The sequence below is a fragment of the Ovis canadensis genome, chromosome 6 (assembly GCF_042477335.2).
Source record: "Ovis canadensis isolate MfBH-ARS-UI-01 breed Bighorn chromosome 6, ARS-UI_OviCan_v2, whole genome shotgun sequence".
Classification (NCBI taxonomy): domain Eukaryota; kingdom Metazoa; phylum Chordata; class Mammalia; order Artiodactyla; family Bovidae; genus Ovis; species Ovis canadensis.
Genome location: NC_091250.1, coordinates 79,681,224 through 79,707,448, shown reverse-complemented (window position 1 = coordinate 79,707,448; position 26,225 = coordinate 79,681,224). Strand labels below are relative to the sequence as shown.

The following is a 26,225-nucleotide window of genomic DNA, read 5'->3' as shown; positions in this document are numbered from 1 at the left end:
TCAGTTGTGTCCGACTCTGCGACTCCATGGACTGTAGCACGCCAGGCTTCCCTGTCCTTTATTATCTCCCAGAGTTTGCTCAAACTCATGTCCATTGAGTTGATGATGCCATGCAGCCATCTCATCCTGTCTTTCCCAGCACCCAGCATCAAGGTCTTTTACAGTAAGCATACAAGTAAGGCACAAATATTAAACAGCAGACACACAGTACATGCTATGTGCCAGGTACCAACTTCTAACTTTCCCCTGGCCATAATGGTATGACAGAACATCTCAGAAATTACATTAAAATAATACTGTCATTAGATCTCATAATCCATCTGATCTACTAGAGCTAGAAGAAATGAAGAAGATGGTTGGTTATGTAACTAGGACTAAGCCACACGTTACTTAACCTCTATTCACAATTTTAAGTAAACTGCCACTATCTCATAACAACCTTATATAAATTTTATCACTGACAGTCTTATCCTCATTGAATTCATTCAAGGTAAAGGACAAAAATCAGTGGCTAAATTATCTTACTATAATACAATATGCCCTCTTGTTTATTTACTAAGACATGCTTTGAAGTAAGACAGCCATTTACTGACTGTGTGACCTTAACAAAGGTATTTAAAGCTTCAGTCTCAATTAGTCTCAGTTATGAAATCTAGACAATAATTATTAGACTGTCATTAATGGCAGTTGCTATTAATATGCTATTAATATCAAACATCTGTCCCTTTACATAAATGCATTTTAATTCTCAGAATAAGGCAGCTCATATCCTTATTTTAATTTATATGTAAACTATCTGGTTTCCAAATTTGTAAAAATTCTATGAAAAACTAGATCACAGGTCTAAGTACTGTTATTTAATAACATTCATATATATCATCTAAATATATCCATCTAACAACCTTATTGTGGGATTGGAACGAGATCAAATCTTTAAGTATGAGACCTTTTAGTATAAAGAATATGCTTGAAAACTAGTAAGAATCACTTAACATTGACTATATGTCATTTAGTCTTCTGAACATTTTAAACATAGTATTTAATACAGCCTATGAATAGTATAATTCTGATTTTACGAAAGAGTAAATAAAGGGTAAGTTGGTCAAGGTCACCTTGCCTAGTCAGTGGTAGCACAGAACTGTGAAACCAGGCAATATGGTTTCAGAATCTAAGTTCTTATCCACCCATTACTGTCTTTCAAAGAAAAGCCAAGAGCTTATTTAAAATTGAAAACCTTGAAGGTAACAAGCAAATTTTATAATTTTCCTTCTGTTGAACATATTATAATTACTAAGGAAAATTAACATGAAATTAAAAGATACTCCTTGGAAGAAAAGTTATGACCAACCTAGATAGCATATTAAAAAGCAGAGACATTACTTTGCCAACAAAGGTCCAGCTAGTCAAGGCTATGGTTTTTCCAGTGGTCATGTATGGATGTGCGAGTTGGACTGTGAAGAAAGCTGAGCGCCGAAGAATTGATGCTTTTGAACTGTGGTGTTGGAGAAGACTCTTGAGAGTCTCTTGGACTGCAAGGAGATCCAACCAGTCCATTCTGAAGGAAATCAGCCCTGGGATTTCTTTGAAAGGAATGATGCTAAAGCTGAAACTCCAGTCCTTTGGCTACCTCATGTGAAGAGTTGCCTCACTGGAAAAGACTGATGCTGGGAGGGACTGGGTGCAGGAGGAGAAGGGGACAACAGAGGATCAGATGGCTGGATGGCATCACTGACTCAATGGACGTGAGTCTGAGTGAACTCCGGGAGCTGGTGATGGACAGGGAGGCCTGGCGTACTGCAATTCATGGGGTCGCAGAGTCGGACACAACTCGGTGACTGAACTGAACTGAAGGAAAATTAACAGATACACAATTTTAAATTTATGAAAATTCCTTATATTTTCCCACCAATTATTTATCAGATTGTGTTTTCAGAACTTTTATAAAAGCATCTTTTGGAACTTCAACATTGCCAACTTTCCTGAGTTTTTTCTTTCCTTCTGCTTGTCTCTTCAAAAGCTTCATTTTTCGGGTAATATCACCACCATACTGAAAAACATTTTAAGAAACTGAAGTCCAAATCACTCCATAGAAAAATAATCCTACAATTAATTAGAGATATCAATTAATTACAGTTACAACTTTATAGTTACTATCCATGAAGTAGACACTTGGAAAGTTACCTCTAATTCCCTTCCTAGCAGATCCTAAATTTACTATTACTATCTTCTCAAAGAATGATAAGTGCTGTATTTGTTTTTGAAGGAGATGAAGATTCTCAAGGAAGCCCAATACTATATTATGCAAGTCAAGAAAAGCTATCAATCTCCTTACTGATTCAAGGCCTTGAAATTTTGGATTATATAGCTGTAGTCTAATACAGAAACTTGTATAGGCTTAAATGTGTCAGTCCCAATGTTAAAGATTTAGAAAAAGCATTTATCATTTAATTCTCATAATAACTAAGAATCTTTTTTAACAGAAGAAACAGCAAACTTCGCAAATTAATGTAGGAGAGATGGATTTCAATTTTAACTCCCATTGTAAGACAGTGATTGTCTTCAAATTCTTCCTTAAAAATCAAGACATTATCCTGATCATAACTGTTATGAAAACATTCTTAGGTAGTTGCATATAAGGAAATTTTAAAAAATAAGATAGGAAAATACTTAAGAATGTGAGCAAAATGAATATGCAATCATTAAAGTCAAGCTGACATTTACCTATTTAAAAAGAAAACATAGATGAGATAAAACGTACTATAAAAACCAACAGTGGAAACCCAAGGTATTTATACCCTCTCTGATTTTAAACTTACGAAATAGATAAAGAACACAGGTAGATACATACACATTTTGCCAAAACATTTTTCCTATAGGCTTTCACACTGTAAAAGAGAAAATTTTCTTTAAGTACACAATTATACCTTTTAAAAGTACTTATTTTCAAAAACAATCCCCCCTTTACTAAAGTTACTAAGATTGGGTCATACTTATGTAAAGTTGCCAGAAGACAATCATTAGATAGCTTACATGCTCTTGTATTTCATGTATTTGGAATAAAACAGAGAATTCAAAATGAATATCAACACAGATTTTATTAATTAAAAAAAACTTTGGGGATAGTCTCGAAGAGGCCCCAATAAAGACTGGTGTGACCTTGATGATGAAAATTTATATAAAGGCATTTCTAGTTCAATTTAAAAATACTTTCAAAAATACTAAAATGGTTATTATCTCACTGCTGCTGCTGCTGCTGCTGCTGCTGCTAAGTCACTTCAGTTGTGTCCGACTCTGTGCGACCCCATAGACGGCAGCCCACCAGGCTCCCTGGTCCCTGTGGGTTGCCATTTCCTCCAATGCATGAAAGTGAAAAGTGAAAGTGAAGTCGCTCAGTCGTGTCCAACTCTTAGCGACCGCATGGACTGCAGCCTACCAGGCTCCTGCCAATGGGATTTTCCAAGCAAGAGTACTGGAGTGGGTTGCCATTGTCTTCTCCAATTATCTCACCACTGACTATTAAATGTGATAAACCATAAAAACTACAGAAATTCCTTAACCAGAAAATTGAGTGGGGTCACTGAATAAAATGAATGGAAATAAAATTCCTTAAACCATATACATTAGAGAAATAACTGCAAATAATTATCACCCAAAAGTGTCATATAAGTAATTCAAAGTAACAGTCATTAGTTAAGTTAGTGGAATTAAGAGATTAACATTTCTATAAGTAGGAATAAAGTTTAGGGCAATGTTAAGTTAAATTTTTTAACATTCTTTCATTTTTTATGTATATCATTGCTAAAACCAACCAAGGAACAAAAATGAATTTCAACTCACGTTTCTCTTGCAATGATTTTACTTCCAAGGGCAGCTTGAATTGCTATCTCAAACAGCTGCCTAGGAAGAGAATCCTTCAGACGTTCACATATGGTTTTGCCAACAGAGTATGCTTTGTCTCTGAGACAGAAAAAAATGCAGCTATTCATATATCCTAAATAAAAGTAGTTTTCTAGTTAATATGCATAATCAATGTAAAGGTTATTAAGGAGGTACAAATAGAACTTATCATGTTGTTGTTTAATAGCTAAATTATGTCCAACTCTGCGATCCCATGAACTGTAGCCCACCAGGCTCCTCTGTCCACTGAACTTCCCAAGCAAGAATACTGGAGGGGGTTCCCATTTCCTTCTCCAGGGGATCTTCCTGACCCAGGGATTGAACCCACATCTCCTGAATTGGCAGGTGGATTCTTTAATAAACACCACTTAATCTCTGAATCATATGTGACCTCTGACAGCAAAAATACCATGATCTCTTATAGAAAATCTAGAAAAACATAGAGAATAAAAACCATTCTTAATGCCCTTCCCTCACCCACAGAATACCACTGTTAAACACTCTAGAATATTTTTTAAACATATATCCATACTTATAGTTATTTTTCTGAATACATATTTACATTTTTTAGAGTTTGGATTACACTGTTTGTGATATATTCTACCTTTTTACTTAATAGACATTTTTACACCACTAAATATTGTTCTACAATATACTTTTAATGGCTTAAAATAATAGGTTATTATATGGGTGTTCCATAATTTATTTTACCCAACCACTATTTCTTGAAATGGAAATTTAAAAAAATTTTTTTATTTCTCAATTCTAAGTCTACCATAATTTAGAAAACATTTACTTTGTTGTATATGGTAAAGAAAACATTTCTTTCCATGACACTATCCTTTTAGGCTATTTTAATTCTATTCTTTTGTCAACAGTTTGGTAAAAGAAGCATGGAAAAAGAAGGAAAAACTAGTACATGGAAATTAATTATACCTTTTAATTTTCAAAATATAGCTGTCAAATAAAAATGAGCAACCAATAATAAATGAAAAAGTAAAAAGAAATAGCAACTCTCACATTCTGTAATTAGTTACTATTCAGCTTACTTGTGTACTACAGTTACTAGCTCTTCTACAGTATTTCCATTCAGTAGAATATCCATTTTTACAAGCTCTGCAGTCTGGTAGCCTGCATCTTCGTAATCAAAACTAACAAAGAAAAATATCCAAGTTATCCATAAACACTTTATTTCCCGAGAGATTACATTTGTTTTTCTTTTCAAAATATCTTTTTTCTACCTCCTCTGGTATCACTCCCCAAAAATCTAACTTTCAAATGAATTACATACAAATTTGAGATAAATGGGCCGACCTGATGACGGTAAAGAACAAACTTCTGTATCTTTTTACATTTATGAAATCAGGTACAAAAATCAACATGCCCCACTGAGGAAAGGGAAAAAAACTGTTAAACCAGGCTAAGAAAGTACATTGAAAGAAATGTCACCTTCCCAAAGTTCCTTCCTAGAAGCTGGCTGGCTGTAGACAATGTATATGCTAGTGAATGTATATACAGTCTCAGACTCATGAGTTGGGTTTCTGTTAAGTTTTCTATTACCAGTTAAATAAATGCTAGGGCAGTGCTAAGTAGCCGTTAATAAATGAGACTTCTGAATTTCATATATGGCTATTTAGTATAAACCTTCACAGAGCATTTTTGATGATGAGTTAATACATATACCTAGAACATAAAAAGTGTTAAGAACAGAGCCTACCTAAGCACAATAAGCATTTAATAAGTGTCAACTATTTCTAACAATACGGTCAAAGCTTACAGTAATAATCAAAACAGACAGGTTTTACAAAACTAATGTCTGATGAGAAAGAAAATTTCAATTTTGCTCTCATGTCTTTGCAGTTATGTATGAGAACATGTGTATTCCTACTGCCGTAATTCTAAAACAAACCAGTACCTATAGTTGCAAATGTTTAGCTTCGAAAGGTTTTCAGCAGGAAGGTCACAAGGTGACACTGCTGCTGCTGCTGTCACCTCAGTCGTGTCCGACTCTGTGCGACCCCGTGCGACCCCATAGATGGCAGCCCACCAGGCTCCCCGTCCCTGGGAGTCTCCAGGCAAGAACACTGGAGTGGGTTGCCATTTCCTTCTCCAATGCATGAAAGTGAAAAGTGAAAGTGAAGTCACTCAGTCGTGTCTGATTCTTTGTGACCCCATCGACTGCAGCCTACCAGGCTCCTCTGTCCATGGGATTTTCCAGGCAAGAGTACTGGAGTGGGGTGCCACTGCCTTCTCCGAAGGTGACACTAACAGTCTCTTAAACCTGACTACTGTCTAAACTGTTCCCCAAATCCTTTCTTTTTTCAATAAACATTAATCATATACTACACAAAGGTACCATTTAAGTACTATGCAAAATATAAAGAGATAAGACATAGACATAATCCTGAGATTTTTACTATGTTTACAGATTTAAAATTTTCTGTGCTTCCAAATTTTATAATTTCAATTTTTTTAGAATATGAAAAAATATCCTCATGTATTCCTGAACATAAGGACTACTTAATTTTGGCAGTTGGAATTATTTTTAAATAGTTCAAGATAAGCCATGTTCTCTCAATGTGAAAGTTGTTTCCCAGCTAAAAGATTTTAAGACCACTTAACTCAGAAAGTGGTACCCAAATGCAAGCTAGAATTCACAGACTGTTGTTAACTATTATAAACTCTTAGTAATTATCCTTTTAATTATAGTAACTGTTTAACAACATGCGGCCTCAATTCATTTTAAATTACATCGCTACTTATTTGCTCAAGGTCTTGTCTGAAAGAAGACATTAAAAAAAAAATTGGGTGACCAATTAGAAAAAATAACTGTATCATGAGTTATGCTGACTTGCTTCCTCAAAAAGCTCATTTCACAAAGTGAACGTCCAGGTCACTGCAGCATGTTCTTCAAAATGCTGGGATTTTTCTTTGAATTATAATTTTAAGTATGCATACACATTCATGTATGCATGTGTTTTACCAGATGTGATTCACTTTTCTGTCAACTTCCCCATTATATATTTCCTTTATATCCTAGTATATGCTATCCAGTAATATAAGATTTTAGGACACTAGGGGCATCTAGTTATTTGTCCTAACAAAAAACACCCCCACAATGCTATACTCTCCCTTTAATTCTAACAGGCTATTCCTCCATGTACTTTTATGGGATAAGATAACGGGTTTCATGATGCAGACTACTTACTCCTAGGAAGAAGAAGTTATTGAAGTGTCTACAAATAGGGGCACACCTACCATTTCTCTAAACAAGCACTTCTATTTTCCAAATGTACACAAATACTCCTAGGATTATTTAACATTCAAATACATTTTAAAAGTGCCACTTAGGTCACAGTAGCTTTTTCAAATAACATGCAGTTTTTAATCAACTTACAAGAGTACATTTCTTATGAAGAGGCCATGAAAATTTCTGTCACTATATCACCAAGATTAAGTAAGTGGAATACTAGTAAACACCTGCTGGTCAATACTGAAAAAAAACTGTCCAGATATTTGAGTTTCCCATTAAATTTTTACCTAGCATATCCTGAAGACAGAGATTTCAAAGAATCATAAAAATCCACCACAATTTCATTCAAAGGGAAGAGATATTTAAGCATTACTCTATTTTGATCAATATACATCATATTCTTCTGAACTGCTCTTCGAGCCTGAAAAGGGAAGGAAAATGGCTTGAATGATAACTTATTCACATAATTATTTATTTAATAAATATAGACAGATGTCAATTATCAACTTTAAAGAGTGGGCAAAATGAAGGAATATTTCTTTAATGGTCCAATAAAAACAGCTAACAAATATTTATAATACAGGGAGAACCATTTTGTATTTTAATTATAATATACTTCCTATCAAAACTTTTAACCTTTTGTTTTTAATCAAATAAGTCTCTTTCTAAATTATACAATATTTCACTTAACAATAAATCAAATTAGCTACAGGTGGAGTCAAGCTCTGATTTCTTATTTTACAAATAAAAGAAATTTAGATCCAGAGAAATTAAGCGACTAAAGTTACATCTTTTATGGGACAAGACAATGAAAATTCAAGTCCACTAGTCATCACTTGAGAGTTCTTTCCAATATGTCAGAATATTTTAAATATGTACTTTCTCATGACTATATCAAATTTATGGATTAAATCATTTATTACAATGTGGCAAGAACTAAAGCAAAATGAGGAATACCTTTCAATCAAAGGTCTCTGAAGTACTGTAATTATCTTTCAAATAATACCCAATTTCAAATAGTCAAAAAAGGTAAAAGGAAATTATATTTTTAGCTACTCAAGATTAAAAAAAGCATCAAATTTCTCTGCTTTAAGCTAAAATATAAATTCAAGATGATCAAAAATTCTGGCTCTGTTTTCTTATTTAAAAGTCAAAAATACTGTAATTATATGTATGTATATCTAAACAGATAAAATATATGAAGATCTTTATGAAAATTTCTTTTGTTCAATTCAACAGGCTCTATAGAGACAGAAATCATTCAAAACCTAAGCTGGGTACCACTGTTTGAGAAGACTAAAATGTACTTTTATATCAAACTGTATTACATTTATACCTGGCAAAGCATCATTATTTTCCCAGTATATTCATCTGGTGTGATAATGGTGCCCAAAACAACTGGCTCCAAATATTCTGTTACTTTTGACTTATCAGGGAACTGTGCAGGATTGATGATTGTAATCTCCTTTTCTCTGTATTCCTAAAAAATAAGGAAAGTCACCAATAGTTAAAAAGAAATCTTAGTAGTTACCATGTTTTTAAATTTGCTACTAACATAGGTTAGAATTTTTGTTATTAAATGTGTTGGAATTAATAAAAAACAAAAGAATTCCTAAAGGTTAGAATATTATCTTATCACACTTTAGATTCAAAAAACTCCCCAAAATAATATTTAATAACAATTATTAATATATTCTGATTATTGATATTTACTAAAATCATTTTATATACCACTTAGAAAAAATATAAGAATACATTTCAATGTGTCCCATGTACATCACTGTAATTAGTTTCCTAAGTTAATCTGTTGGAAAATATTTACAGATGCTAAAGTTAATATTTGTTTAAAACAAATATATTGTAACTTACATTGAATACAATATTGTTTCTACTGTTAACCTGAAATCTAAAATTTCCCACAATCATATAGGAAAGAATGCTTTACTAATCCTAAGATGAATTACTTATGCCCAAAATCACACTCTTATTTTTTGTGCTGAATTTAGAACAGTATTTTCAGAACTAATTATACTTTTTACTCTTAGTAACAGACTAGTGTTGATAATGTGGAGATTTCATCAGGTTAAGAAAAATATGCATAATTAGTTCTGAAGAAACTTGTCTATCATAAGTTAATTCAACTTTTATTACTATTAATCAACAAATATTTAGTTTTAATAGCTAGTCAGCTACTGGTATACTAAAATGTGTCTCATATTCTGCATATACATACACACACATATATTTATTTTTTCTTATGTATGCTAGCTCACAACAGTACCTTTATCAATTTTGCTGATGAAAGAACAGCCTTATATGGAACAGTAGGGGTTGTCAAAATAACAGAGGCATTATATTCTTGTTCTAGTCTCTGGTTGAAAACTTCCATATGCAAAAGTCCAAGAAATCCTAACCTGAGGGAGAAAAAGTCAAACTCCAAAATGTTTATGTCCCATGGGCTCTATTTTCTTTGATTTGATATTACTATTTTGTGGGGGAAGGGTGGAATCAAAAGTCATTCAATCAATTCACATCATAATTAAAACCTAGCATAAATTCATTAAATAAGATAAAATCTTCCATTGGGATTCTATTTAAAGTAGCTATAAAACTAATCCATACAATAAGCATCCACAGGGAGAAACAGGCAGACATGTTTTAGTTCATTTTACACTAATATGAACTGATCTTCAAAAATGGTCAAAACCAGTAAGCCATTTAAACTTTATTTTCAATAAAAATGGAATCCTACAACATAATTGAAGCTTACCTCCAGCCAGCACCTAGAGCAAGGCTACTATCCCGATGAACCATCACACTGGAATCATTTAGTGTCAGTTTTTCTATAGCACTCTTCAGGTTATTATATTCAGATTGGTCTATAGGGAACACTCCTGGGGACACAATGATTTCTAATTATTACATGTGACACTCTGCCCAGAAAACCTAATATGCATTGCTGCAAAGTTTAAAATTAATCAGTTAGCTTTTAAATTACTTTCTGTATTTCACTGACCAAAATATTGGTTTGCTAAGAAAACTATGACTATTAAATTAAATTGGCTTCAAAGTATTTTGCAAGTTTTATAAACTTTGAATTTACCACTAGATTCATATTCAAAGTGATGTTTCTGCTTTTGCAAAAAGTATAGGGAAAACAAAAAAGAACAATGGGAATTACACCTAAAAAGAAAATACATCATCTTTATTTTCAAAACAAAAGTGCAAGATATCCCACAACCACAAAGAAAATCCCATTAGCAGATAAATAACAGGAAGAAATGGAAATAAAAACTGATTCATCAGTGTCTCTTTCACATCAAACCCAAGTCCTCACACCACTTAAGTCCTTCAAACTCTAAATGACTGACTGACTTTGTCTTAACAGGGGCATTAATATTAATTACAAATTAATATTTGTAATTCCCAATGAGATACAAAAGGGAGAAAACAAGGACTGGATACCCAGCACAGAGTAATCTGATAACCTTCAGTCAGGTCTTCCTTTTTCAAATGCCTGTAATATCACACAGAAGTAACAGGTTCTGAAGGTGACATGAGGTGACACTCTTTGCTATGCTGACACTAGCACAACAGTACAGTATTAAAGAAAGGCCAGCTAAGGGGAAGGCACTCAGAAAATGACTGATAATTAGTCATGAAAACACCCTATGTAGAAGAGTATTCAAATATAATGACCTACTCCCTAGTGAAACAAGAAGGAAATGCATATTACTGTGCTCCTCTAATTTATCAGAGGGCTTGTTTCAAACAGCTATTTTTTTAAGAAGTCCTTAAGTTTAGGAGGAAATGATCTCCCATATAAAGTTGTATCATATATATATATAATTAACTGGTATCTAAATATCATACCCACAAAAAAAATTTTAAGAACAGAGTAGCTGTTATTTAAACAGAAATTGATTATTTAAAGTGAGTATTCCTAATAATTATTATTTCTGCTTAGAATAAATTGGCCCTTATCCTTTGAATATGTGAGCTCCTCACCTGCAAATACCATTGGCTTCGCTGATTTAAACCCAGGCAAGGGTTCCACTGGTTGTTTATGTAAATATAATGTATCTCCTATTTGTGCTTCAGTGACATCTTTCATCCCAGCAATCAGATAGCCCACCTGTCCTGCATATCTAAATAAAATTATTACATGGAAATATTTACTATTTTAGTGTTTCATATGCATACTCACAATTAGCTCTACTTCTCCAAGAAATGATTGCACTTTCCAAACAAAACCTCACCAAGCTGAAACTAGGTGCTGCATTCTTTAGTTAACTGTCTAATTCTCAGCTCTAAGAACTGTCAGCAAAAGAACATCCCAAGTCTTACAATCCATGACCAAGGACCTCTGCAACACAAGCCTAGGGACCTTCTTCATGACTCTGCCCATCTCTGCATATAAAACAATAGTGAAACTGATAGATACAGAAACATAAAACATTCCTTGTGATATTTAGTAGTGGATTATATTACAAATGTCCTTTAAAAAAGGAAGAAAAAGCAAAAACGTTTTAAACCTAGCAAATAAAAATGTGAACTCTCTACAAATCTGATACCTATTTGATGTGCCTCTTACAGGAAAAGAGCAAATCCAAAGATTTCAGAGTTTTAGCTTTTGTTTTTTTAAAGCAAATTTCCTATATGATAATTTACATTTAGGATGAAATACAAAAATCATACTGAAGATGCAATAATGATCAATATATGTGACAGAATATAGACAGACTTTGTACAGCACAGGGAATTATAGCTATTATCTGTAATAACTTTTGATGATGTATAATCTGTAAAAATACTCAATCACAATGCTATATACTTGAAATTAACATGATACTGTAATGATCAACTATACTTAAGTAAATAAGAATACAAACTTTAGAAATAGTTGAGTAAAATTACAATAAACCTTATGACTTTCAATTACATAAAAAAATTACAAAATAGTGGTAGTTTTAGACATACAACATTAAGCTATCAAGTAAGACCTGATTCAATCTTAAATTTGACAAATGAAGAAATAAAGACCTTAGAAAACTATTTGCCCAAGGTAATCGATGTTATTAGTATCTAGAGTACTGATGGAACAGGCACTCAATAAATACTTTGTAAGTGAACTCAGAACTCAGTTTTATAAGGTACACTACTATGCTAATCTCATGCCATAAATTCTAGTTAATCAAAGTTTTACCATGAATTCCACACTAAACAAAATAATTATCAAGTTTTCTTCACTATTCTATGCTGAAAATCCAACTACAAAAAAATTAACTATCAAAGATTGATACCAAGTATGGATATGCATGAGAGAACTCTCTCTTTCACTGTCAAATCAAATATATCAATGTTGGACCCAGTCGCAATTAGAAAATAAAATCAGTTATGGCCAAAAAGAATTAAAAAACACATCAAATTCCTACTGTCCCTCACCCATGAGATTCTGAAAGAGCATTCACTACATAGCTGCATTAAACAATCAAGTTTTGCTTTTTGTTTTTTTCCTAAATTACCAAATTAGGATCATCCTAAACACACCAAATAAAGAAAATCAGCAACAAAAACACATACCGAGTGCCTTTTAATTACTAATGTAGATTACTTACAGTTTATGAGTTGGCTGCTCATTAGGATTCAGAACTCCTACTTCATTAACTTCATATGTCTTTTGAGTGTGTGCAGATACAATTTTATCTCCTTTCGAAACCATTCCATCAAATAATGCTACATTGGCAATCACACCCCTATACTGGTCAAAGGTGGAGTCAAATACCAAAGCTCTCAGGGGATTTCTGCAATGCGCTTTAGGGCTATTAAAAATAAGTAAAGAACAAATACTAGTAATTTAAAATTAAATAATAAATAAAAATCTTAACAAAATGCCTAACTCAAATATTATGGTTAATTTACTGTAGTACTTGAGAAAGATTAACTGACAGCCCAAATAAAAGGACCTTTCTGTAAGGTATAATGCCTATATTTATATTCGTTTTAATTCACTCGAGTTTTAAATACATTTTGTTAGTTGCTCAGTTATGTCCAACTCTGCAACCCCATGGACAATAGCCCATCAGGCTCCTCTGTCCATTGAATTCTCCAGGCAAGAATACTGGAGTGGGTAGCCACTTCCTTCTCCTGGGGATCTTCCTGACCCAGGGATGGAAGCCAGGTCTCCTGCACTGCAGGCAGATTCTTTACCACCTGAGCCACCAGGAAAACCCTAAATACATTTTAAATAACCATTTTTAAACTATTTATGAAATGGATGAAATATATTTGTTCAGGATTAAAACAAAAACAATAATTACCAATGTATTCAAGTCTGTTACAATAATTAAGAGATCCCTATTATCTTTTTTTTCTATCTGTATTTGCCTTCTATGTGTTACTAGATATAAATTTAAAATGTATTCTCACTGACCACCAAGAGTATATTTGTCATAACAACTAAGTTAAAATAACTAAGTTAAAATAACAGATCAAACTGATGGACTTTTACTATTAAAGATAAACAAATAGTATACACAGAGCAGAATACTCACGAGGGTATCCTTTTGATGACTGCATCAAGAACACTTTCAACATTCGTTCCAAGTTTAGCAGAAATCTGAAAATATGTATGTGAAACAAACACTGAATACTTTTCTATCCTGTGACTGAGCTATATGATTAGAAAAAAGAAACAACTCTAAAAGTCATCAATTTGCTTGAAAAGCTTGGTAAAAGGAAGCACACACCATATTATCTATTGACAACTGCCCTTCCATTACGGTTAGGTGGATTCTCTAGATTACGGTTAGGTGATTCTCTGATTTCTCTACAAAAGCATTCTGACTGTGGTACTGAAAGAGCACTGGACTAAGAGTTCAAAATATCTGGGTTATAATTGTGACTCTACTTGTAATACATGACTTTAGCCAATACATGTTTTCCTCAAGCTTCAAGTTCTTCATCGACAAATAAAGTGATTATTCATATTTTACATAAACCTCAAGGCTGCTGTGTGAATAAACAATATATGTGGATGGCATACAGCTAAGGCTAACTGTAAGGTATAGTACCACTATTGTTCTTACACTGAAAAGGCAGCCAAAACACTCAAAACATGCTCATCTGACTCACCTATGCCATTACCAGTAACTGAACTATCTCTGAAATCTTTATTCAAACTCAGTTCCCTGAATTATTCCTCTTGCCCTTCAAAGTCCCTCTAGATCAGAGTTTCTCAACTCAGCACTAAGGACACTTTGACCTGGATAACTCTTTGTTTGGGGGGCTGTTCTATGCGCTCACTGCAAGATGCATAACAGCATCCATGGATTCTCAGCCACTCACTATTCCCCAGCGTGACCACAGAAAAGGTCTTCATACATTGCCAAATGTTTCCTGAGAGGCAAAACTACTTCCTAATAAGAATGATGCTTTAGACTCTAGTACACTCTTTGCAACAATCCTTTAAGATCACAATTTCTAATTTATTGAATGGACTTTTTTTTCATTATCTATGTTGCCCCCCTGCCTCTTTTCCCAGCTGAGACTCCAAGGGCCCACTATTGGTAATCATTCCATTCAACTACTTTCTATTCTCTCTCATAAGCATTTGGTATTAATAAAAACTTAACTGCAACTGCATCCAACTATGTGCCTTTTCTATGCTTATAATCAGAGCAGCTCAACATTACTGGAGAACTGGTTTCTGTAAGTTCATGACACAGATCTCAATGTGCAGTTAAGATCTGCTGGCTGTCCAAGGACACATCCTTTACTAAATTCACATTAACACTAATTAAGATAATTCACACCACCTTCCTTTTCAATCTACAGACTTTCCCTGTGGCCAATTCACTCTTATTTGATAACATCGCCTCTTACTTCATTCAAGGAAACAGAAGATATCAAAAACTCCTTTATTCAAATATACAAATCCATCTGCACTATATCCACAACCTCTTTGCCTTCTCTCCTGCTACAATTTGTTTTCCCACCTTTCTGAAAACTCAATCCTCACACCCTTATCTTCTGAATCCTACTCTAATCCTTCTCAAATTCTTATTCATAACACTCTACAAATTGAGAATAATGTAGAATGGTTTCTAGGATCTCTTTTCTACTTACATTTCTCCCTAGGAAATGGCATCCATTCCCATGGCATCAATGTTACATACACACTATGACTTAAATATCTCTGACTCTACCCTCTCCACAAATGCCAAAATTGTGTAGATTTAAAGCTGGTTTTAGAAAAGGCAGAGGAACCAGAGATCAAATTGCCAACATCCGCTGGATCATCAAAAAAGCAAGAGAGTTCCAGAAAAACATCTATTTCTGCTTTATTGACTATGCCAAAGCCTTTGACTGTGTGGATCACAATAAACTGTGGAAAATTCTGAAAGAGATGGGAATACCAGACCACCTGACCTGCCTCTTGAGAAACCTATATGCAGGTCAGGAAGCAACAGTTAGAACTGGACATGGAACAACAGACTGGTTCCAAATAGGAAAAGGAGTTCGTCAAGGCTATATTGTCACCCTGCTTATTTAACTTATATGCAGAGTACATCATGAGAAACGCTGGGCTGGAGGAAGCACAAGCTGGAATCAAGACTGCCAGGAGAAATATCAATAACCTCAGATATGCAGATGACACCACCCTTATGGCAGAGAGTGAAGAGAACTAAAGAGCCTCTTGAAAGTGAAAGAGGAGAGTGAAAAAGTTGGCTTAAAGCTCACCATTCAGAAAACTAAGATCATGGCATCTGGGCCCATCACTTCATGGCAAATAAATGGGGAAACAGTATCAGACTTTATTTTTGGGGGCTCTAAAATCGCTGCAGATGGTGACTGCAGACATGAAATTAAAAGACACTTGCTCCTTTGAAGAAAAGTTATGACCAACCTAGACAGCATATTAAAAAGCAGACATGAATTACTTTGCCAACAGAGGTCCATCTAGTCAAGGCTATGGTTTTTCCAGTAGTCATGTATGGGTGTGAGAGTTGGACTATAAAGCAAGCTGAGTCCCAAAGAACTGATGCTTCTGAACTATGGTGTTGGAGAAGACTCTTGAGAATCCCTTGGACTGCAAGGAGATCCAACCAGTCCATCCTAAAGGAGATCAGTCCTGGGTGTTCATTGGAAGGACTGATGTTGAAGCTGAAACTCTAATACTTTGACCATCTGATGCAAAGAATTGACTCATTGGAAAAGATCCTGATGCTGGAAAGGATTGGAGGCAGGAGGAGAAGGGAACGACAGAGGAGGAGATGGTTGGACGGCATCACCAACTCAATGGACATGAGTTTGGGTAAACTCCGGGAGTTGGTGATAAACATGGAGGCCTGGCGTGCTGCAGTTCATGGGGTCCCATAGAGTCAGACAGGAGTGAACGACTGAACTGAACACATAATACACCAGCAAAATCTACCATATCCACAAAACACACATCAAATTTGGCCACTTATTAAAATATCGGCATCACATACTTAGCCACCATCATTTTGCCCCTGGACTACTACTGCAAACTGGCTGCCCTGTATCTTTTCTTACCCTTTACTAATCCATTCTCTGAATGATCAGTTTTCCTCTCTTGCTTTGTAATCCTTTCATTATCTTAAAAGTTTTCAAACTCTTTAGCACAGCAAGAATCCCAGAATAACTTGACCCCTGCCTCTCCCTACAAAGCCATCTCATCTAACTTGCCTTCTTCCTGTTCCTTAAACATGTCAAACCTTCCCAAACATTCCAAGCCTTTACACTTGCTCTTTTCTCTTTCAGAAATTATTTCTCCCATTATTTTTTTTCTTCAAGTCTCAGTTCATCAGAGAAAAATTCCCTAAGTTACTCTGCAACATAGCTCTTCTCTAAGAAAAAGACTTTTTTTCAGTTAGGTATGGTAATTCTACCTGTAACAATACACTCTGTTGAATGTTCCTTGAAAACATTGGTCTCATTCACTAATTACTATACTTCCTTTTTATTTAATGAGTGCCTCCCCAAGTAGAATATAAAAACAAGACAGATGTCTTGCCTGTACTGTTCACTGCTTCATCCCTAGCTGGGACACACCAAATTAAGTGTATGAATGAATTTTCAGCTAAATATACTTTAACATAATTCCAGTCATGATACCATAATTTCAGGACTGCCTTACAATGAGGTCCCTCTTAATAAAAAACATTAAATTCTATGTATGTATCCAAGGAAAAAAAATTACTGCTTTTTCCAAGTTGTATATAACCAACCAATGTGTTAAAGTTTAAAAAACAAGCAAAAAATCCACTTCATCAGCTGAAACTTGCTTTTTCAAAAGTTAAACAAGCCTGAAAATAAAAGCTAAACATTATTACACTGATATACTTACTACACAAGCATGTAGAATAGTACAGTTTAGCTATGGCTATTTAACAATCACTGCACACAGTGACCGCAGCCATGAAATTAAAAGACACTTGCTCCTTGGAAGAAAAGCTATGACCAACCTAGAGAGCATATTAAAAAGCAGAGACATTACTTTGCTGACAAAGGGCTGTCTAATCAAAGTTATGGTTTTTCCAATAGTTAAGTATGTATGTGAGAGTTGAACTATAAAGAAAGCTGAGTGCCAAAGAATTGATATTTTGAACTGTAGTGTTAGAGAAGATTCTTGGGAGTCCCTTGGGCTACAAAGAAATCATACCAGTCAATCCTAAAGGAAAGCAGTACTGAATATTCACTGAGAGGACTGATGCTGAAGCTGAAACGCCAATACTTTGGCCACATGATGTGAAGAACTGACTCACTGGAAAAGACCCTTATGCTGGGAAAGATTGAAGGCAGGAGGACAAGGGGATGACAGAGGATAAGATGGCTGGATAGCATCATCAACTTGATGGACGTGAGTTGGAGTAAGCTCTGGGAGTTGGTGATGGACAGGGAAGGCTGATGTGCTTCAGTCCATGGGGTTGCAAAGAGACACAACTGAGTGACTGAGCTGAACTGATTTAACACTCAACTATCATTTAAAAGGTAGATTTAAAAATTTTAATTTAAAATATTATCAACTTTGATTTACATTAAATATAGTTCTAAGAATGATATTTACGATGCCTTGAAATTAGTCTGACCCTTCTCTTCAAAGAAAATATTTCCATAGAGGCAAAACGGCATATAAGAAATATTACAAAGAGTTGCAAAAGACCTACATTTTAGTCCTGGCACATTAGCTAACTAGATCTATAAAGTGATAAAATCTTTCAGTTTTCATCCTTTCAACTGTATCATAAGAGAAATTTCTATCTGTCCTAACCATGTAGTAAGGATTTTTGGCAAAGATCAAGTGAAATATCAGTGAAAAGAACTTTGTAAAACTATAATATTATAATTACACAATATAATAATGATGTGCTACCAAATACTATGAAATTTTACTTAAGCCAATTACCTAAGAGTTTGGAAAGTAAAATCAAGTCTTCTAAAAAAAAAATTTACCTTAATACATTCATCACCTGGAATATCAAACACCTTTTCAATTTGTTTTTCAACCCTTTCAGGATCAGCATTCTTCAAATCTATCTTAAAAGAAAAAAATCACCACGTCTTAAAATAAATTAAAATGTATTACATATTAATATTTGGAGATAGACGCATACTTGCTTTTGAACTAACTGACCCCTTAACAATTTTATTTTCAAAAGTATTGAAAGAAAAATAATGACAAAAAGGTAATAAAATTTTAACACTCATGGCCACTGAAATTAGAAGGCAGACAGCAAAGCAAGCAAGAAATTGAGGTCATTAGCTACTCAGAGCCAAAGAGATCAATAACAACATCATGTACACTGATTTTATGTTATATATAACTTATAACAACAAACTTTCTTTCTTTGCTCCCTTTAAACCTATCTTCAATATCAAAAAATAAAACTGAATGCAAAGCAGATTAATTAAGATTCTTGATTAATTTTAAAACATAAAAGTTAAGCTTTATCAACACTGTTGTCAGTTTAGCACTTAACTGTTAAGCATCCTGTGTTACACTGTTTCATCCTACTTCATAATGTCCTTTTCTTTTCCTCTACAGTTTAGTTTAACAGACTATTTGGCCTGCCCTGCCCTTTCATACAGAAACAGCCTCTCCATCGCTCCATGTAATTCAGGGAGACTATCTTCTCAACTACATGCTAGGATAGAGGAGTTAGAGTTGAAATTTTATCATATGCAATTCAAAGAAATCCCAATATACAACTGACCTTGAATAATAAAGAGTTTCAACTGCATGGGCCCACTTATCTGCAGATTTTTTTCAATAAATATGTAAAACTACATTTGTAGAATATCAGGTGCAAGACTTGTATTGAGGTGGATAGCTTATCCCTAACAAAGGCATACGTGATATTTAACATAAAATTAATAATGTACTGGCTTTCAGTTTTATAACTTTGCTTTCAAGGAATTACATTACCATTCAGTATGCCTCTCATAATTAGAGAAAATAGCCTATAATTACAGATAAACTTTTACTGTAACAATGTTTCCAATACTGTTATGAATGTGACTATAATACTGTATACTATAAAAACTTTAATGAATCTTTCCTTAGTGTATACACTAGGTTACCATGAAGCAGTCACATAATGTCATAGCATAAAGCAATATTTCTGCTTCATTGTTATCAATGCATCAATCATTTACCTATAAATAAATGTGAAGTTCCTTTTCACATTATCTTTTAATTGTTGACATTTAGTGTCAGTAATACATATAACATCTATGGTGTTTTGTTATCACATAAGACAATACTGATGTGAGTATTGAGAGAGGATTCATCTTATAAAAGATGATGTAAACTCAGGGTATTGATAAACAGAGTACTGTAAATGTATTTTCTCCTCTTTATGATTTGATTAGCATTTTCTCTTATTGTAAGAACACTATATACAATACATATAATATACAAAGTATGTGTTAACAGCCTGTTTAAGTTATTGGTAAGATTGTAGTCAATAAGAGGATATTAGTAGTTAAGTCTGTGTGAAGTCAAAAGTTACATGCAGATTTTTGACTGCACAGGAGTTTTGTGTCAACCTCCATGATGTTCAATAGTCAATTCCATTTAATAAATACCTGAAGATTTTCATATAAAAAATAGTACAAGTGATACTCAAACACTAAATTTACCTTTAGAAAGTAAAATAATAAATGGCACTGTTGTGCTAACAAATTACCTTGTTTATAACTGGAATTATTGATAGCTGTGCTTCAAAGGCAAGAAAAAAATTCGCTACCGTTTGGGCTTGAATACCCTATGAAGAACAGCAGACAAGAAGACACAAGACACTAAGATAATCATTCTATTACCTATCACAAAAGCTGAAATTTAAGACCATTCCACACATCTTCATCAAAAGCAAAGGTACAAGGCAAACTATGGTGTCTATACTTCTATGCATCTGGATCATTCCCTGTGAAAATTCCTTTCAGTTCTAGAAACATTTTTTAGAGGGTACTGTGTTAAGCTTTGGAAACAAAGCAGTAACACATGGATCCTTAAGGACCTTGAAGCCTCCTAAAGGACTATGAGACACATTTTATAAAGCCAAGTATATGTATGTTAAGGCAGAGATTGACTGTCCTTGATAGGATTAGGGAGGATTTAACACAACAAAAAAATCCTTGGGTTTTGAATGAAAAGTCCATGAAAACTGAAGTATATCAAAAGCTTACTATAAATAGTATATCATGGCTCTTATACTATCACCTCAGTATGTTTTCATGGTTATGTTCACAACAGAGAACTTGGTAATGTTATTGACATGTTTCTTTAAATGTAACATTTCTCGAATTATTACCTTAAAAACACCCAAAATGACATCAAAGATAGATTTTCTAGTTCTGCTAAAAACTGAAACCACAGATTAAGAAGTGCTTAAAACTGGGGGGGTTTTTTTGGTAGGATGTATATATGACATACTTCCAAAATCTTTTGAACCATTCCTCTGATGAGCTTAAAAATTTTAAAGGATGGATTAGTCAATTTCACAGGCCATTTTAGTATAATAAAACTTAAAATTAACAAGACCAAAACATAATTTTGGTTAAATAATAAAATAATTCTTTCTTCAAACACAAAAATTCTATTTCCAAACATCTTAAAAGAAAAATCTTGGAACAACAAAACAGCATATCACATCATATAAAATTAAATGTACCTACCTCATTTGCATCAACCACAAGTAAAACACCTTGGCAAGCAGAGAGTGACCTGGATACTTCATAACTAAAATCAACATGACCCTGAGAAACAAAAAATATTAAAACCTCTAAATGTTGAAGAGTTTAAATGTTTCTTAGGGAGAGGCATTTTGGCAAATCTACTGACTCCACTGAATAAAAAGTTATTAAGCTTCTTTGTAGCCTGTTCTTATGAAATAATTTCACTAATCTAAGAACACAGAGGAAAAAAAAAAGCAAAGTGAAGTGTTTAATGTTCAGTTTAAAAACTGAAAAAAAGGATTTGCTTGTACTATTAATACAAAGCTGACTTTAACAACAGAGACAAAATTGATATTAAAACTTACTGGTGTATCGATAAGATTTAAAAGGTACTGCTTTCCTTCGTAGTTATAAAAGAGAGATGCTGTCTGTGCTTTAACAGTGATTCCTCTTTCTCGTTCCACTTGCAATTTATCAAGAACTTGTTTATTATTTTCTGTTTTATCAATTGCCCCTAAAAATAGAAATGTGTATTGATATTTCTATAAGCTTTTAAAAATAGACAATACTGCATATAAACTTAAAACCAAAATTTTAAAAAACATAGTAAAAGTATGCTAGTAAAAGTAACTATCAATTACTCATTGCCATTAATTAGGTGTAGACTATAAAACGAAAATACCTGTTAGTTCCAGGAGCCTGTCTGCTAAAGTACTTTTGCCATGATCCACATGTGCAATGATACTGAAATTTCTAGTGTTTTCAACGGGAAAACAAGACATATCAATTTTTTCCTAGAAAAGGGGAAGGAAATATTACATTTATGAGTATAAATTGTCTACAATATGAAACAAGTATACTCAATAAAAGTGTACTTACTCTTTTAGTCTTCTTTTAACAACTTTATTTATAGCATTCATATTGTTTATATTATTTCCCTGACAGTAAAGAGATGTATGGTTAAAGTCATATTACAAGCAATGGATTACAACAGGGCCCATCAAATACATTAGTTTTACTGACAAAGGCTATATGACCATATACAGACCATATGGTAAACAAAAGTCCCTTATAATATTTTCACCATTTCAAAGGAGCTGAATGTATTTTCACAAATGGAGAACATAAGATACTTAGAACTCCTCTACAGCCTTAGAGCACCTGGTCTAACAAAATTTCTTGAACTAAAAAAAGCTACAGAGAAGCTGAAAGAAAAAAAAAATTTTTTTGGCCCCCATCACATATTTAATCAACAGAGTCAGGTCTACTTAGAAATTTGTGCTCCTAACAGAGCCTTCAAAAGTTTAATTTAGATGACTTTGTTACTTAACAACTTCTCTGGAGAGAGAAGGGGAAAAAATTATATTATCAGGAAAAAAAGACTCACTTTCCACTTAAATTTTTAAAGTACTTTAAAAAGTTAATTTGTGATTTTCAGTTGCACATAGAATATGTCATTTTTTTGGACCCAGAAAGTTTCACTTTTCCAATCAAATTTATATCTCATAATGAGAAAAAAAAGTGAAATTACAACGAAATACAAAATTTTCATGAGGTTGTTTCCTTTTTTTATTCCACTAAGCGCTTCAATACAAGTGCAACTATACCTGAAAGATATTCTGCAAAAATCTAAACCTGAATTGTCTGCCCTGTGATTTTTCCATCCATCATTCAAAAGGTACTGCACCGTTTTTAGTCTTACAATTGCAACATAAATCCATTCTACAGGCATTTTAGAAAAGGGTAAAACTGAATAATGATAGTCTTTTTCTTTCTCCAGTTACTCATAACTTTCATTCAAGTACTTTACTGCCTAAACCGTTTCTCTTCACAACTATAACGAAGTATAGTTTTAGGGTCGCTGAAGCTTCCCAGGTGGCGCCAGTGGTAAAGAATCCTGCCAGTGTAAGAAACACAAGAAACGCGGTTTCCGTGCCTTGTTCACCAAGATCCTATGGAGTAGGAAATGGCAACCTACTCCAGGATTCTTGCCAGGAAAATTCTGTGGACAGAAAAGCTGGCGGGTTACAGTCCGTGGGACCGCAGAGTCGGTCGTGACTGAGGAGCAAAAAGCCCCACCTCCTCCAACCACGGGGACAGAATGAGCACGCGTCTGCTCTAGCTGAGTTAAGAGGAAATAATAAAGAGAAGCTAAGGCATACCCAGCACCTCTTAGATTCTAGGTATTGAACTAAAAGTTCTATGCCTCACTTTGCGCAAGTCTCTCAGCCACTGAACGTTTTTTTATAAGCATCTCATTCAACAAATGAAGAAACAGAGAAAGGTCAGGTAACTTGCCTAGGTCATGTGGCTAAAAAGTCGCAAGAAAATGGAACTAGAAGCTTCCTCAATACGCTTTTAAAACTAAATACATGCTGAGAACAATCCCTCGCATAAACAAAGATCCTGATATTACCAATGAGGAAAGTGAGGACACGACTTGTCCAAGGTCACACTGGTGAGCACTGTGGTCCGAAACGGAAGCGCACCCGCGCTCCGAGCCCTGCCTCCCTCACAACAGTGCAACCTGCATTCTCAAGTAGTCAGTACTAAGAAGCCCTCACTAATTCACCAGGAGCACCCTCCCTAGGTTTAAAATGTGAATGACTCAAGGCGGTCACCTTGCGGTTTGCAGAGCTGTAGCGCCGGTCCGGAGGCCTGGACTCGGCTGTAGTCCCCCGGGCCGGCGCGAGGTGAGGCCAGAGAAGCCCCTTACGCCCCGCCTCGGTGACCCAGGCCGCGAGCCCGCGTCCGCGCCACCAACCCTGACCTGCAAGCGTCCACATTCCCCTGCGCAGCGGAGGCGTCAGGAGAAGGTCCCGGGACGTAATGGCGCCATCACCCAGGCTCCGGTTTCTTCAAAACTGCCCCCTCGCTAAGACGTGGCGGACAGGATTCAAACACACTTCGGCCACCCGCGGAAAAAACGTGAGGAGCCAACACGCCACATTTAGCTGCAGGGACCAGACGACCGAGAACAGCGCCGCTCGCCGACGTTTGCACGACGCATTACGTCGTGACGTCTGCATACGTCAGCGCGATCGCTTGAGCGAAGGTTTAGCGCGGTGCGAGTTGTCCTCTTAACAGAAGGTTGCTTTTTAACCAACTGCCAGATGGCAACATACTAGAGTAATTTTTAAAATTACTGCTGCATTCTCCATGTTGCCTGCAACATCGCTAATGTTGAAATGCATCTGAATGGAAACGGGCAGTAAAATTGATAGCAATAATATATCTTAGGGCTTCCCTGGTGGCTCACTGGAGAAGAATCTGCCTGCTAATGCATCGGAGGCGTGTTCCATCCCTGTGTTGGGAAGCTTCCCCAGAGAAGGAAATGGTAACCCACTCCATTATTCTTGCCGGGGAAATCCGTTGGACAGAGGAGCCTGGTGGGCTACAATCCATGGGTTCACAAAAGAGTCAGACATGACTTAGCAACTAAACAACAATGTATCCTGGGAAGTTTGGGCCGGAAGTGAAGGTGGAAAAAAGTTGCATCCTGAAAGTTCTGGAGTTTTCGTGACCTTTGGGTTACTAATTAAACAATGTTTACCTTGCAGGGGAGAGAGTTCTGGCTAAGGATAAAGATAAGAGATAATAAGACAGTATCTAGTGTCGCCCAGAGCCCCTGCCCCCCTCGCCCCATGTTCTTTTTTGCAATATTCAGGGGAAAAAGCGGCAACTGTTGAGTTCACCATTATATTGTTTCTAGTTCATTTAGGGAACTGCTATATATATTAACTGTACATCACAATTTGCTACTCTCTTCTTTGTTAGAGAGTGAACTTAAGAACCACCTTGAAATGTATTGAGCACAATCATTCCTAATATAGTTCATATAAGTTAGTTGCCTGAAACTTCAGTAAGTTACTTATTATCCTTAGTGATTTTTCACCATGTCCTCACACCTCTATTATATCCATAACATTTTTCTTTAAATCAATTTACCTCTTACACTTGAATGGGTTTCTTTTAAAAGAAGAAAAATGTATTATTTTCTGTAAGTGGAAAAAGAGCTGTTAGCTGTCACAAATTTAAAAGTAAAAATAAGTATAATTAATAAAAAATGTGATTCAGTTTCAATAGATGTTACCTGACAAAGGCTCAGAATCTTTCTTGATTAAAACTGGAAATTAACAAGCATTAAGGAATTTGAAAACATAGCACCAAAATGAGAGTTTTCTTCTTGACATAATCAGAAGTATTGAAATAAAATTGAAAGAATTTTCTCTGTATGGTTCAGTGTCCTTAGTGTCAGTCTGTGTCTCACCAGAATAATCTTGGTACCTTCACTACTCCCACACTTTGGGAATACTGCAGTATGTTAGGTAGTTGACATACTCCTAGATCCACAGATGAAACACATGTTTACTAAAAAAAAAATACTGAACATCACTGTGTCATGTAATGTGCTAGATGTGGAAACTCAGACAAATTAGACAAATTGTCTGAAATTGTATAATAGGTAAATGGAAAAAAATTTATGTTTGAATCCAGATTACTAAAAATCAAAGCTCAAACCTCTATAATACCTTTGATAACACAAAATGATTTAGCACTGAACCTAGGAATAAAGAGGAAGTGGAATCATTGAAGTTTCAGAGTTGAGGTTTCATTTTTTTTCCCCCCTGGGCCTTGAAGTTTATAAAGTTTTTCTGAAAGAGATACCTGGAGCCTAATCAAGCAGAGTGATCATTTCCAGCATAATTGCACGTACTATATATACACTTTGTATATATCAACTCATTTAATCCTTACAGAGAACGCTAATGCAGATACTCTTATGATTCTTTCTGTAGTACACATATCTGAGAAAAAAATATGGCGCTAGCTTTTTAAGTAACTGCCTAAGTTGTACATTTAGTTACTGGCC

At 34.7% G+C, this 26,225-nt stretch overlaps 1 protein-coding gene across 17 annotated transcripts; it reads right to left on the bottom strand.

Moving 5' to 3' along the window:
• Positions 1-1,871: 1,871 nt before the first annotated feature.
• Positions 1,872-24,386, bottom strand: GUF1 (GTP binding elongation factor GUF1). 17 transcript variants are annotated; one of them, XR_011257556.1, is made up of 17 exons: positions 23,974-24,379; positions 22,035-22,146; positions 21,718-21,866; positions 21,353-21,433; positions 20,365-20,442; positions 18,629-18,712; positions 13,705-13,769; positions 12,769-12,972; positions 11,159-11,298; positions 9,921-10,044; positions 9,432-9,564; positions 8,487-8,630; positions 7,438-7,571; positions 4,947-5,048; positions 3,838-4,326; positions 2,849-2,885; positions 1,872-2,100 (listed from the first exon to the last, which is right to left on the bottom strand). XR_011257556.1 is itself a non-coding variant. In XM_069593035.1 (17 exons), the coding sequence occupies exons 1-17, from the start codon at positions 24,136-24,138 to the stop codon at positions 1,910-1,912; spliced, it is 2,010 nt and encodes a 669-aa protein (XP_069449136.1). In that variant the 5' UTR covers positions 24,139-24,386; the 3' UTR covers positions 1,872-1,909. The 17 variants fall into 17 exon arrangements, 13 of the variants coding, with proteins under 13 accessions (XP_069449136.1, XP_069449138.1, XP_069449150.1 ...); XR_011257555.1 differs by having other exon boundaries at positions 1,872-2,047; XR_011257558.1 differs by having other exon boundaries at positions 3,838-3,991.
• Positions 24,387-26,225: the final 1,839 nt, after the last annotated feature.

What these genes read in the sequence shown, in the direction of transcription:
- GUF1 (XM_069593035.1), bottom strand. Translation starts at nt 24,138, where the DNA reads ATGTGGACGCTTGCAGGTCAGGGTTGGTGGCGCGGACGCGGGCTCGCG. An exon ending in TAAATCTTATCGATACACCA is followed by an intron (nt 21,434 to 21,717) that starts GTAAGTTTTAAT and finishes TTTGTTTCTCAG; the next exon opens with GGTCATGTTGATTTTAGTTA. An exon ending in AAATAATGATGCTTTGCCAG is followed by an intron (nt 7,572 to 8,486) that starts GTATAAATGTAA and finishes TTCCCTTTTCAG; the next exon opens with GCTCGAAGAGCAGTTCAGAA.